General features: G+C 41.4%; 1 protein-coding gene across 1 annotated transcript in view; it reads left to right on the forward strand.

Annotated features, from left to right (window-relative positions):
* Positions 1–15,642, forward strand: part of unc5cb (unc-5 netrin receptor Cb) — a 124,232-nt gene that overhangs the window by 63,285 nt on the left and 45,305 nt on the right. The window contains 2 exon segments of the mRNA XM_022215238.2: positions 4,210–4,440; positions 14,221–14,364. Coding sequence (XP_022070930.2) covers positions 4,210–4,440; positions 14,221–14,364 — 375 coding nt within the window.

Genomic DNA, 15,642 nt, shown 5'->3' on the forward strand with positions numbered 1-15,642 from the left:
TCTTGCACGGTGATGTCAGAGCCCAGCATTCAAAAGCTGTTATCACAGGCTCTCACATACAATATATGATATGGGAAATACAATCTTACAAATATTCAACATAGAACACAGTGCAGGAGTGCAGAACTCTACAGCAGATCATGTTTTGCCACGGTAGAAGTGTTATGACATGAAACGCCTGGTTTTGCTGAATTATTTTTCTGTGACAGTTATGGGACAGAGTTGGATATGGAGTAGTTTCTCTTTGCATAAATCCATAGACCCTTAAGTGGTCCAATTTCAGCACCAGTGTCAGTCAACAATACTGTTCAGATACAGATAGATAAATGTGAATGATTTATTCCTTATGGTTTCAATGTGGTACCCTATCGTCAGCGTGATATTTGCTGGTAACAAACTGAGAAGTGATATTGTATTTGTGTGTTTTGCTTCGAAATTCTTCAAAGTTCTTCAGCTGGCGTTTTGCAGACCATCTTTCATTAGGAATCGACTCCGGCCCCTATCAACACATGACATCAGCATGAAAGATTACGGGAGCTTTTATTGTCTGAAATGCATGTTTCAAAGGGGCAATAGAGGAGCAACTAAAGCCCAAGACGCAGTCATCAAAGCCTGGACACCGACTCCGATGTCTAATGTGCTGTGGATGCCTTGTCATCAGTTTCCACTGTTCTCAGCACAATAGGCCTCATTAATGTGACTAAGGTACTGATGATCGAGTAATGGTGCTGTACTGATCACAGAGTCAAGGAGTAATAATGCTTTGGGAAGCCTGGCTGTAGCTCATTTCAAGGTATTGAAATGCGAAATGCGTTGAATGCTGGATGATTCCTCATGCAGGCAGCCAGTGCTCATTTCTAATGGAAACTATTGATGTAAGCGAGCCATTATGCTGCTGTTGTGTCCAAGATTCAGGAAGATGATGGCCACCCAGACAACGGTAAAGGAAAACACTGTCAATACAACCTTGCAGAGGAAACTTGGACTTGGCTAATTGGACATGTCACTTTGGGCACTGGCTAGTGGTTTAGTCATGTATTTGTGTAACACTTATTCAGTTTTTTTCGCTCAAGATGCACCTCTTTGTGCACATTCCTTGGTGCTTGGCTCATCCCACTGACTGTGCTTTTAATATGTTGCAGTGCCAGTGTTATGAGCCTGGTTTGACTTTGATTTGCTCATGTCCAAAATGTAATCATCCTTTAATATTGCTCCACTCCCACTGCTATTGGAGTCGACTCAAACCAAGGAGGGGCTGATTGCCAAGACCTGCTCTTACCTCGCTTCACGCCCACTTGCTAAGCTAGGATTAATTTGATTAATTCTGTACCTTCAAATTGCTTTTTCTCAGGCCATTTTGTCCTCCACCTGATAAATTCATTGACAGCGCAAGATGGCGAATGTCATTCATTCGCCAACCTTTTATTTTTGAGGCCTTATTTTGCAGCTCATTTGTCTTCCAAAACTTTTATTTTTGCAGCTGGGATGTGGAACTGATATAAAATTCAACTAATATTCAATTTGAGTCTTAAAATATTCACTAATAAGGCTTACAATATGAATTAGGAAAACTCACTCCAATTACAGAGCAAAATACAATTTGAATAAAAGTGCTGCAAGGACATATTTCATTAAATTTTAAACACTCAATATGGAGGCAATTTAGAAATTTTCTGATTAAAATCAAGCTACAGCATTACAAATGCTTGGAAAAATCCATATTGCATATCAAACAGTGGAAGCATATTAATATTCCAGTTAAAAGGGATATGACACTAAAAGAAGTATTTCATAATGCATATTTGCTCTGTAGAAGCATTGCAATAGGGCTCTGCACTTGTTGAGTTTGTGATTATGCGCACCACGGCTGTGTGTATCCACAAAGATTGCATCACGCCGAACATAGCAATGCCTAAACCTCTAAACTATTTTATCATGAACTGTCTTCTCATTGCATACGGATGGTGGCAGCGGGAGCCAGAAGAAAAAAAAAAAGTAATGTTTCTCTTTGAGCTTCTTGTTGCTCTCAGTATTCTGTTCACCAGGGAGCGAGGAGGGAGGTGCAGAGATGCTGGGTGTTGGGAGGTGGTGGAGGGGGAGCGGCATGATTGGTAAGAGTCAGGGTCTTTCATTTTGTCATGTGGTTTCTTTTTTCATTTCTGGGCTGATTTTTCACTGGAGGGCTAGTTCCATTCACTTGAATTTATTATTTCTCGCACTGAGGAAGTTGATGAATTTGAATGTCTGTGAGTGAGTTTGTGTGCGCCTCCATGCACATTAATGCCTGTGTGGGTGTATGTGTGCGAGCAGATGAGACACGCGTCTTTCTCTGTGTAAGGGAGCCACGCTTTCATGGCTGTTTCAGATCTCTCTGCCTCACAGTTCGACAGAGCGACACAGCCAGGAGGGAGAGAGAGAGAGAGAGAGAGATGGAGAGATAATGGGAATGGAGGGTGAAAGAAGGCTAACACAAGCTTTAATGAGTTTCCTTGGCTCTCTTTGCCTGTTTCTGGGTCAGGGTCCCCTGGCTGAGGAAGTGGGTGGACTGAGGACTGTGGAGCAGGGAAGAACAGAGTAAGCCAAGGTCTGGCGAAATAGACTTCTACATAGGATAGTCACCACCTACATAAAGATGTAACGGAGGAGAGGCTCGACGGCATTTCAGAGTTATTACTTCTTTAGTTGTTGAAATGAGATAAAGGTCTTGCACCAGCCCTTCACTGCTCCCACTCAAGCAGAAACTGTTACTCTGAAAGGTCAGAGGTCACTTGCGGCTTTGCTCTTTCTTCTCAATTAGCTTCAGATTAGAAGCCGACAGAAAAAGAGAACAAGTTTCAGCCGCGCAACTGCAAAAGCGTTCACTGGCATCATAACAGCACACAGACTCCCTTTCAGAGAGGATGGCTTTGGTCATTTTCTGATCGGCTCCTCCTGCCCTTTCATTTCCTAGCAATCAACTTCAATCTGTGGCAGGTATGGAGGGAGAGATAACATTAGAGAGACATCGTGGGGAGATATCTGCTCAGCCGAGACATTATTTAGTGCTCCGGGAGCATGCAGGAGGCAACCTCTGTCAGACAACAAGGCTCCAGCGCGTCCACACAGGACAGAGGAGCGGGCAGAGGGAAGGACATGGAAGAATTACTGATGGGCTGATAAACTCTTTTGTTATCTGAACAGTCTGTCTTCCTGTTTCTTGTCCTCCTGTGCTATGTTTCTGACCGTCTGCCCAACTCCATTTCGATGTCTCAATCTACGTCTGTCTGTCTGACTGAGTTACTTTTGCCGTCTCTCTCTGTTCTCCCTCTCTCACCTTCTGTTTCCCACTGTATCTCTGTCTCTATTACTCTGCCTTCTTTCTTTCACACTTGTGAATAATTGATGTCTACCGGTTCGATGGTAAGAATAGAACAGTTCTGGAGGTGACAAATGGGGTGGCGAATAGGCTTCATCCTCCTTTCTTCAAAGAGTTAGAAAGTTAGCTGTGCTCGCTCATGGGCTTGTGCATGCCTATGTGTTTGTGCCACTGTGAGGGGTTGTTCGTGTTTGTGTGCGCGCGTACACAAGCAGTTGTGTGTATGTGATTTAAGACAGGGAGATGAAAGGGAGTTGTAATTACAGGGAAGCGTATCTGTCTACTGCAGAAGTATCCGAGGAATGGCACTAACTGGGCCAAAAGCCTGAGGTCATTAGATCTGCTGCATGTGTGTGTGCATGCATGCTGTTGTGTGTGAGTGTGTGACAGAGAGAAAGTGACAAAAGCAAAGAGAAAGGGAGAGTGTGCGAGAGAAAACGGGAGACACGGCTCGATCAGCTTATAACTTCAGTTCCTCAGAGTCAACCTCTGAACCCTGCCTCTCATTATTGGCTGTGCCTCGCTCATTTCTCAGCAGTAGCTGACTGTGGTTAGACCAAGCAAGGGCCGGTTTCTGTAAATCCATGCAGCCTTTTTGCCTGAGAGGAATCCCAGAATTTCCTGCGCTCTAAAATACACTTGTGTAAACATTCCAAAATATCAAATGATAGGGATTTCACTGTGTGCTGTGTGAATGGATAATCCCATGCAAAGGCTGTGGTTATAATACTGTCCCACTGTCTCTTGTTTGCCTTCCTTCTGGGGCTTTCTGCCTCCGTTCACCACTTCTTCCTCCCTTCATCTTCCCTTTTGTACCTCAGTTTCCCAGCATCATCTTGTTCCTCTTTTCACAGTTGACGATGACTTCATTGGTCTCGGTGAGCTGCCGGAGACCTTCCCTTCGGACCCCCCGGAGCCGCTGCCAGTGTTTTTGATGGAGCCAGAGGAGGCCTACATAGTCAAGAACAAGCCGGTCAACCTGTACTGCAAGGCCACGCCCGCCACCCAGATTTACTTCAAATGCAACAGCGAGTGGGTCCACCAAAAGGAGCACACCGTGGAGGAGAGGGTTGACGAAAACTCTGGTCAGTGAAAATATGTTTATTATTGATGTAATGACGAATTCTTCATATTTAACACACCTGGGAACTGATCACTGCCAATGCAAATCAACTAAAACATGTTTATGTTCAAGAAATTCAATGTATGAGATAGAATTTAATATCTTTTTCATATTCCATCATAACCACTGGTTCAAGAACGTACATTGTGCAGTATAAGAAGCTTCCTGACATCATAATTAAGGTAGAAAACTGCAACACAGTTATGCTTTACAGGAAGTATGAATGGTCAAAACATTTATACACACTTGCTCTCTGAACTGTCTGTGCAAACATCCACACAACTTGTCTCCCTGGAAATCTTACAGGCCAGTTTATTTGATCAACTCGTGGCATCACTTTATCTGCGAAAGGGTCTCGACTAACAGGGTCTCAGTGTGGACATCTTTCCTTTCATGTGGCTCCGAGTGTGTAGGTGTGTGTTTATGTACATGTTGGGCATCTAGAGGAAAGTGAAGGTAGTGAAGCTCCAGCAGGGTTGTTTTCTGCAGAATTCAGCCCCCGAAGGCACCAGAGCCATTACATACAACAGCCCAGCACTGATTGGCTGCGTTCAGCTGCTGTATTGGAAATTGAGTTCTTTCTGTCGCCCACAGGTACCAATCACATCGCATTTACCCTTTTCATTCCACTGTTTTGCCACACACATGTCTGCAGGCTCACACAGGGACACGCTGACAGCTGCTTCTTTTCTTAAATGCGAATGTTTAGGCTTGTGTTCGCATGCACATAGGTACACTTCGAGGATTGGAAAGCATGTTTTATCTGAGGAATTTAGTGCAAATGTCTCAAGTCTTGTTGCGCTGAATTATATGAAAAATATCCGGTAATAAAGACAGCCAGCACACATACAAAAGCATCTGCAGCAGTGGTAGCGCATACAAAAGCTGATACACCGATACAAAAGGAGTGTTGCAGCAAGCAGAAATATAAAAGGAGCATAGGGAGAAAAAACAACCTGAGTTCTAACCTGAAATCCTTTCATTTTGACCTAGTGTACTTCAGGAAGAATACACAGATCTGAGCGTGTGTTTCATAGTTGTGATTATGACAAAGAAGAGGGCGAAGGTAGCAGTGGCTCTTAACCTTTGTGTCAGAGGGTTTTGTGCTAAAAGCATCAACATGGAAAACAACCCACACATCACACAAGCACCCACTCTACATAGCCATATCCACGGGCTATTTACTGCACAGATATTCATTCATTTATGCTCTTGCACCTCGCACAAACACACACAATACCACTAGAGCCCAGTGCATGTGTGTAGCCCACTCCATTCCTCTCTGATTTCCCCAGATTGACAGAAAAGGAACACTGATAGAAACTGGCCAGCCTGGTCAATACCACTGATAGCGTAGCCCGAAGAAATTGGATCTCTCCCTCTCTAACCCCGACTCCCCCTCACCCCTCCTCCACACGCTTTTCTCTTTTTAGCTTGTCTCCTCGCTGTGTCTTGCTGTCATTTTAGTGAGAACTTATGTATGAAAGTAAGACAGAACAAGAGCTATTGAGATTCGGAAAGTGCTCAATAGACTGTTGAGAGAAACTGAGTGTTCATTTAAGCTTCAGGCTGCATCCAGTGCGTCTTTTTCCAGATGTTTGACTCTCTTATGATGGCCTGTCCACATCATATACACTACTATGGAGAGGTTTTTGATACATTAGCTGTTTTTATTATTATTCTGCAGGACCAACACTGAGGCAGAATGATGAAGACATATAGCCATAGTTATGAAGAATGATGTTCAGTGACGGGAAGTCCTAGTATTGCTGAGTCACTAGGATGACACGAAGAGATCTATGAGACAGGTAGAACCTAAATCCACCAAAAAACTGCTGCAGATTCTCCCAAGATCTACCAAGGGGAACTGGTGCTCATTATCAGATACGGGGTAATCACACACAATTATTGATTTAGTTAGTTTTTCTTCTGTTAGCTGCTCTTTCAATTAAGTTAATTGATAAATCCAAACTGTACATGACTTTAATTTTTAAACTATCTTCACCAGTGTATGTGACCGGCACAGCTGCTTTCAGGGAGCTCACTTCTCAGTGGTCACAAATGACATATACAATATTCATAAAGCACAGTAATTAGCTTTGATTTTTAATATTCCTGCGAATAAGAAATGTGAACAATAACAAAATAAAACACAGATGAAAAGTAGCACCATGGAGGGATGTGTTTGTTCTCCTGTTTTGTTTCACAGCAGCTGGCATCAAGAAAGTTTCTTTTATTTCCTGATCTTTGAGTTAAAGTGAGTCAAGTTTATAATAGACGCTTCGATGGTGATGGCAAGAACAGCATGCATGCTGCTATCTTTATTAAAGGGAGTCAGTTAATCTTATATTATTAATACAATTTTGCAGCAATTTTATGCTTGATCCATGATGATGATGAAGATACAGAAAAAATAGAAGTACTTGGCAAATTAGGTTAGTATATAACATTTTAGAGACTCCCACCACAAAATTTCACAAACTATGTTTTCAGGGGAGCTCATATCTTTGTAATATTCGTAAACCTCTCCTGGCTCCCCTGCAGTTCGCATCCTAATCTTCACTTTAATGCTGATAACTTCTGCATAGTTCTGTTCATGTAGAACAACAATTTAGTCCTGTTTGTGTAGGTGTTTGGCAGTTGGATAACTTGGGAAATAGTTTGCCCAGTGTTTAGATCAACAGAAAAAGATAGTTTGTTACATTAAATTAACTATTTAAAATACAAAATGCATGTTTGCACTGCACTTTTCAACCCCTTTATTAAGAGACCTTCACAGGAAAGACAAAAGAAAATGCAGTGCAGGATTTCTAAGTCACATAAATAGTTCAGTGGATATTACTTGTGTGTAATTAAAGCTGGGGTAGGCAGTATTTTTTGGCATCATTGAACAAAAATTCCATACTGACCTTTCGGCACATTGGAATTCAAGTGCTCTGAGGGGAAATTAGACCTGTCTGTGTTTTTCAAACTTTTAAAAATGTAACATGTGACAGGAGTTTTCAGCCTGTCTTTAAGTGTGTGATGAGGCAGCATAAGTAGCACCAAAGGTCATAATGCGAACAAGATGTGGTGACACAGTAGGTTTGATGGAGGACTTTCACATATGAGAAATGGGCTTGAATCCACAAATGAAGGTTTGCTTTAAGCCTGACTATTTTTTTGTGTGTGTGTTTGAAGTGTGTGGTCATCTGATTTTAGTGGCTTAGCATTTTAAGAAAAACAGAGAGAAGAGAGGGGAGAGCTGCTTGAGCAGGCCTGTATATTTTCAGAGTCTGTTTTTTTTTTCCTTTTTGAGACTCTGACCCTACTGCAGCTTTGAGGGATTTCAACTGATTCTGAGCAAATGTGTCTCTGGAAGGTCCACATTTGGATGAGTCAGTATTGTGGCTTTACCCACACCACAAAAACAAAAGAACACTGTAGGCAACTTTGGAAAAATGTGACTGAAAAGCCCAAGTCAAGTCAGCAAGTATCCCTTGGAGAACAATTAAATCAGTCATTAAGAAATGGAAAGAATAAGCCACAGCTGTAATTCCGCTCAACAAAAGCTGCCCTTAAAAGCGGATCTGTTTTCACTTTCTAAAGGACGTTTTTCTGTGTTTGAATAGAAGCTACAGTGAATTTACTTTGACTTAGTGTTGGAAGGTATTAAAACATGAAAACCTTCCAGTGACATGAATGCTATTTAAACATAGTGTGACACATGTAACAGCAGTTTCAAGATTGTCGTCAAGTCAACAACAAACCGGCTAAAAGGACGATGTGTGCTTCAGCGGAAGTTGCAGTGTATTTAGCAGTATGGTGCAATTCACTGCACAATGTTCTCCACAGCATGAAACGACTCACCTGCAGCTCTCCATTATGGGCATTCAGGAGACGTCACGCAAGTATATGTACCATCCAAAGGCTTTTTAATCCAATGGATGCAACATGCAGCGAGCCACCTGGAGTCAGTGGCACACAACAAGTATATGAAAAAAGAAAAACGCTAGAGAACATGAAATTAGGTACATCAGCAAGTAGCGTGATTGTACATTATGATTTTTTAAGGAGGAGGAAGAAAATAATAGACCCGTTGATTGCATGTGATTTTCCTTTGAGCAGAAGTCATGTTGCACAATAAAACAGCAGACAAAATATGTGTTTTTTGAACAAAAATGACAAAGGAGCTATATTTACACCGTTGGCAGAGAGGATTGTCGTTGCGTCTGTGTTAAAATCCCTCTCCGGTCATTGATTAAACCCCTAAAAACTCATCTCTATGTATCAAAGTTACATATTTAGACATTTCTCCATGAAAATAATCCCCTCCTGCATCAGGATGTAACTCTACACTGGTGCTTCCTTTTGAACGCACAGATCTGTGAAATCAGAGTAATTAAGCCATACATGTTCGATCAGAAAACTAGTTCTGAAGAAGCACAATGATACAGAAAGTACCACTTTGCAAGTAGATATGATCAGTTCAAAAAGATTGTTACATACAAACCCGCAGAAGTATGAATCTGCGTTTTTGCATTTTCAGAATTGAAATGCTCAGCCATGGTATTGACTGCTTATTTTGCTCATTATGTATCTTCTAGCATATATAAAAGGCCACAGAGAAATGTTAACAATGAAAACAAAAAGTCGACTTTTGCTGCAGAGGATCTTAAAAGAGCTGTTGTCTTGTTTTAAAGTTCAGCAGGGAAGGTGAGCAAGAATTACTCAGATGTGAATTGAGGCCTGTTTTGCATAAAATAATGGCGATACACGTGAAAGCACCGATTCAGATCAGGTGCACAAAATGTCACTTCGGTCGTATGAGTTCAACCGAGCGCGAAAAAGTGACGGCAAGTTTTACAAATGACCTCCTTTACCGTTATGATTTAGCTTTAGATAGTCACTCTGCTGTCACCTGTAGCATTTTGCCTCCCAGCGTTGAGGGCAGGTTATGGTCCCTCATGAGCAAAGAGTGCATTGATCTGAGCAAATGAGTGGCAAATTAATTATAAGTAGGTGCAGCTCGTGTAATATACACTGGAGACGGCTTGTCACTTTCTCTGAGATATGAGTTAGGAGATCAAACGGGAATGCTCTTCGTCTGGCCAGATAATCAGAGCACTTACCCTCCCTCCTCCTGCAGATCTGCTTCAATGACCAGTGCCTCCTCTTCTGCCCGACTGATCAATATCGTTGGCCAGTGCTAACGCTGAGGAGCTCACATTAATAACCGCATTAATAATTGATCATCTCAAACGAAGCACCCTACTTCAGCCAGCTATTAATGGGACATATTGTGGAATAATTTCTGCTGCTAATGGCCACATTGACAGGTGTGAAGTAGCCGCTCATCGCTGGCCCCGGCACCGTTCGCTTTGGCTTTGCCCTTCTTGATTGCAAATTGAATGGTCTGTTTGGTTTTGTTGTCATCACTGTAATGCATTCCAGCAAAGCTAAGGGCTGCTGGCTGAGCAAACATATGAAGTCACAGGGTGAGGTCAGCAGGCTCAGTTTAGAGATCTGCTCATCGGGGAGATTGATTCTTCTGATGTGTTTGAAGTGCAGCACATCAGGAAGAGTTTAATCCAAGTTTAGTAACGGGCATGAAGTCATGAATGACTCTTAAAGCAGACTGATATCTAGTCCTCGTCATCATTTAAGGTTAGACTTATTCCAGCAGCATCAGATAGACAATTTCTGTCTGCAGCACTGACGAAAAAAAAGATTCTGGTGCACGTTCTGGAGCTTCTGAGAATTACGAGAATCTGCTTATTGTTTCCAGTATTGATTTCCCCTCTGCTGCTGCGTATGTGATGTTCCCCCAACATCACATCCATCCTTGACATTCTCAGACTAACAAAACACCTTCTCAGGCAAACACATTGGCATACAGCACAGACGACTGCAGGCACACCCACTTTGCGCTCACACATGCATGTGGAAACACACATGCAGGAGCAAATGGTGACACAACAGACGTGGCTGTTCTTCTTCCTCTCGGCACACTGTGTAAATTTTACATGAGGGCTAAGCTGGTGTGTGGGATGTCACTGTGCTTGGTGTGTGTGCCAGAACAAGGAGGCTGTGTGAAAGCGCTGAACCTGAAATAAAATGGCATGTTCATTTTCTAACCATCCATTCTCTTTGCATTTTCCTCCGACTAGAATGCCAGACGCTTAGAATGGAAACCTGCTTTAACCGTAGAATAAATCCTGAACCATTTTGCAAACTGTAGTCATCCAGAGGAGAAAAAAACAAAGGTTATTAACATACACAGCAGCACAATAAGGTAAATATTCACTCTTCTGATACTGTCAGTATCATGTAGACAGAAATTGTTTTTATCAAAGATCACAACTATTTATTAGAAGAATATTCAGTCATAATCAGCAGCTATAATCATTTGTATGCTTTGTGAAGCTAAATCTTCTGTTATATTAATATAAACGACTGAGAGGACAGAACTCAAGATTAAGCTGATGCTGCATTAGTATTATTTAATGAAAATGAAGCTCAATGATTATAGCACATGCACATAACTGCAGCATCTATAAAACTGACTGGGAATTTAAACTAGCTTGATTCACTTTTTAACAAATTTCGATTACCGACTGCGGTTCACAGTGTGGTCCGAATCAACTTATCTTGTCTGTTGGCAGTGAATCGCTCTGTAAAGAATTAGATTTCAGGGAATGATTAGACCACTGATTGAAAGCACATTGGGATACAGATGAGTCAAGGATCTCAGCATTTCAAGACTAATGATGTCACATCAGCAACACACAGCGTTTCTTAGGTAAATTCAGTTAAAAGTGACTAACGTAAAGAGTAACTGGGTCAATATTTAATAACTTTTGAGTCCATGGGATGTATCTTGCATACATTTTTATTAAATGTAAAAAAAATACAGCTAATGTTTTATGTTCATCATGATCACGTCTTTACAAATTTCATAATTATTTATTATGGAAACAATCACTTATCAATAAATGACTAGATGTCACTGAAATCTCAACTAAATAACCATCCCAATTTAATAACAACCTTCTAATTAGCTAAACAATAATAAAATGAGCTTATTCAAAAATTGTTTTAAATGTGTTCTTTTTATTAAGTTGAGATAATCATGACAGATATTTATTTTTGGCCACTTTATCAAATTTTATATAGAAAATAACAAATTGTATTTGTGTCTGAGAGAAATCCCTTTCCACTAAGTTCCCCATTACAAATACACCTCTCAAGAAGTGTGTTAATTCCAGATCACATGACCTGCTCCACATGATGTCATTTCCTCCTGAAGAAAAGACTGGAAGACTCCAAGGCTTTCTGAGTTATTTAATATAAAGTAGTGTGTGAGTCAAGTGTGGATTTATGGCATGTCAACAGGTTTACTACAATATCTTTGAAAATAACTTTCAATTTCAATTTTACTCAATTGTATGTATAATATTTAGAAGATTCTTTCTGTAAAAATGCCATGTGGTGTTTGGTTATAGGCGGTCATGTTGATTTTAGGCCCGAAAACAGCAAAAATGTCAACTATGATACAAAAAGTCCTGCAATTATACGTTGACCTTGCAGCTTCTACCTTGAGAAAAAGCAGGATTTGGTTGTCAAGGGGCTATTTTTTTTTTTTTACAGTGTTTCATAGCATTGAAACACATCTGAATTTAATGAGAACAGTAATGAGACAGTTTGACTCTAATCGTACTACTGTTGATGCCTATTACAAGGCTTACATGAATGCACATCTATAATAACATTTAATTGTGTTTGCTGCGGTATCTGCTCAACCCAAACACTGGAAGCTCTATTGTTATTTTTGTGTAACCAGTTATTGTCTTTTAAACGTTTCCCATGATTTCATTAGAAGCCGGTTTAATGAGGAAATAACACACTTCCTAAATGCAGTTAAATCAAATGCTAGTTGACTGACCAGCCATCAGGACTCACAATATAAGCAGCTAAATGTGGCTCAATGGTTAAACCGGTGTATCTACCTCTCGACAGGCTCCATTAAAACCTAACACTGTTGGCCTTTTGACAACAAAGCTATTAATCATTGATTCCGCAACTGTCCCCCTGTTCGAATTAGCATGCGCTCTGTGCAGCACTTTTAATTTGTGTCTCATCAGGAGACACCAGCCTCACCATTTTTTAAAATTCAAATTAGCAGGCAATGATGTGTACTGAGGAAAGAGGATGCTTTAGTTGGAATGTGTAAAAACATACAATATCCTGTTGGTAACGTTAATGTGAGACGATCACTGTTTATTTCAACAAATTCTTCACACTAAATATGCAAGTCAGCCGCCAGTGGCCCAAAGCTTTTGACATATCTAGTGGTCTTGTGGAGAAACATGGCAGCAATTGTAATATTTGGTTATGCAGGTTTGCCTCACAGCTCAAAGGTTGTCATTTTGAATCTGCTGCTCGACCTTTCTGTGTGGAGTTTGCCGCTTCTAAATTGTGTATCTGGAATAAATGGATGGATTTGGTTCATATTATATTCGGGCTGTAGCAGTTAGCACACGAACAATACAAGAATACTTTGCATAACTCAGTAAATATTGAACTGGATTTGCTTCCTCCGGAAATTCATCAGCGAACAACAAAACTTTCGACATTCATCAATAAAAAGTGGTTTGTAAAGTTGATGGCAGAGTCTGAATTTAGTACACAAACAACATGTTGCTAATGACGCTGGCTTGTGATGGTGGCGTAATGCTGCAGGGAATGTTTCCGAGGCACACAAAAGGCCTTTCACCTCAGCAACTGGCCATGATTTGAATGTCACAGTCTACTTTCACATCATTGCCGACCAGGTACATGAGCATGACAGTTCCAGGAAAATGACATCAACTTGACTTTTTTCCAGTAGGGCCGCACAACCCCCCATATCTAAACCTAATAGAGCAGCACTTTGGAGATGAGGTGCCGTGGGATATTCACAGCATGAATGTTCTTTTTCAAATAAATCTGCAGCACTAGTGAATATGTGTTTTAAACATCGGTCCATGTATAATCCAGGCTGCGTACACCTTAAGCATTAGGGACAGTGTCACTACATATGGAATAATTCACTTGCATTAGCTACAAGTCACATTTGGGTTAGATACTCAAGAGGTAAAGTGTCTCATAATGTCTGCAATATCCGTCTTACTGTAGTAAATTTCTACTTTATTCTGCGAAGACTTTATACGACATTGTCCTCACAAATATACCATCCCATCTGAAAAAGATGATGCATTCAGAGCTGAAATAAATATGATATTGCATGAGATGTAACCCCATCTCCAGCTAATGCTTTTGCACTACATAATACGTACATATACTGCATGTATGTGCACAGATATGCACACGCTGAAGCTGTGGAGTAATCTGCTCTAGAGGGGCAGCTGTGGGTAGAGGCATTTGTTTTGGGGATGATTTGTTTGTTTGAGTCCTGGCACCCAGATGAGCAGTAATCAGAGGAGTTAGCAAACAGGATTGTGTTAGCCATGACGCCGAGAATCCTCCCCCACAGGGCCTAGAACCAAAAAGCTCAGTGCTCCGGCTCCAGAATCAGGCCAGACAGACACAAATGCACATTGTGTGAGGTTAGGATATATGCAACGTAGCTTTTTAGTTTCCTCATTCAGCTTGTTGTGCATCCTTTGATATGTATTAATGCCCTATTTTTTTTCCTACTTTACCTTTTTTTCTTTCATATATCTAATCCCTATCGTCCTCCTTTTCAATCTTTTCCTCGCAGGCCTGGTAGTGAGGGAGGCCAGCATAGAGATCACTCGGCAGCAGGTGGAGGAGTTGTTTGGGCCGGAGGACTTCTGGTGTCAGTGTGTGGCCTGGAGCTCCGCTGGGACCACCAAGAGCCGAAAAGCCCACGTTCGCATCGCCTGTGAGTATTCTCCCGTCTATTCATCCGTCTCCTCAGACCATTATTCAGTCGTTATCTCCCCTCTCATCTTTGTAGTCCTCTCCAAACAAAACCCTCTCCGCTGCCAAGAAAATGCGTCTCACAGACCGACTTGTGTATCGTTCCAGATTGTGGAGATAGCAGCAGTGAAAAAAAAGGGGTTTTTACTAACATGGGACTCAAGTGTCCCTTTGAACTTGAGTTGGTACAAAAAAGCTTGTAGAATGTGAATTGGTTTCTTTGTGTATAGTATAAACCTGGAGAAGAAGCACAGAGGGAGAGGAGAGCTGCAGCAGTGTGTACACAGTAGAGAGGCTGTGTTTATACCAGTGTTCCCTCTTTTTCTTTTTTCTCCCTCCTCCTGTATAGTCCTCATTTGTTCTCTGCTTGTGTGTTTGTCCTCCTACTGAAAAGCACAACGCAATTGTTTCCAAGTAATGAGAAACATTCTGTGCTGGCTTTAAAGTTTGGGCTCATTTTTAACTGTTCCCCAAAGAATGTGCCAATGAAAATGTTTCAAAAAAGTAGTGAAACCTAGAAGGCATGAAAGCAGACTGGTTTGTGACATCAAGGCAACGTTTTTTGCAACACAACACGTGTTATGTAACGCAACTGCTCATGTACTGTAGTGAGAATTCCACCTGAAGGGACTCCTTTTATAGAATCTGCTGCATCACTACACTTCCAACTCCTGTCATTTCATTCGGAGGCATCGTGACTGACATGTCCTGCCCAACTTTCTCTTTTGACTTGTGGCAAAAACACGAGAAAAAGTCAACAGCGACTTGCACAGCATATTGTGAGTCAAATGCGTTGTTAGCTCTGACTGGATGGGGATATCACCTGAGCTCCATGTTTGGCTGGGAACTCAATGCAACTGTCAGAATGATTTCAATTTTCGCCGTACAGTACGGCAGATGGCACAGCGCAGAGTCAATATCCGTGGTTATCACCTAAACTACTCGATTTAGAGACACTTTGCAATCATATACCTGCCTCTCTCCATTTTTAGCCCATCTAATTCTGTTCTACGTCTTTATATCTTCATTACCCAACTCTCCCTCGTACTGTTTGGCCCCATTTTCTGCACAGTTTCTCTCTGAAATTCAGCGCATCTCCTTTTATTTCAAACACACCAGTAGCTCCTCTTATTACTGGCTCTATTATACTAGTCTGGTGAATCAGAATCATGCCTCTCAGTCTCCCACCGAGCCCACTCCCGCTGCTCCACCTCCTATAATCACCCGTGATGAGCAGCCT

This window comes from Acanthochromis polyacanthus, chromosome 18 (genome assembly GCF_021347895.1).
Source record: "Acanthochromis polyacanthus isolate Apoly-LR-REF ecotype Palm Island chromosome 18, KAUST_Apoly_ChrSc, whole genome shotgun sequence".
Taxonomy (NCBI): Eukaryota; Metazoa; Chordata; class Actinopteri; family Pomacentridae; genus Acanthochromis; species Acanthochromis polyacanthus.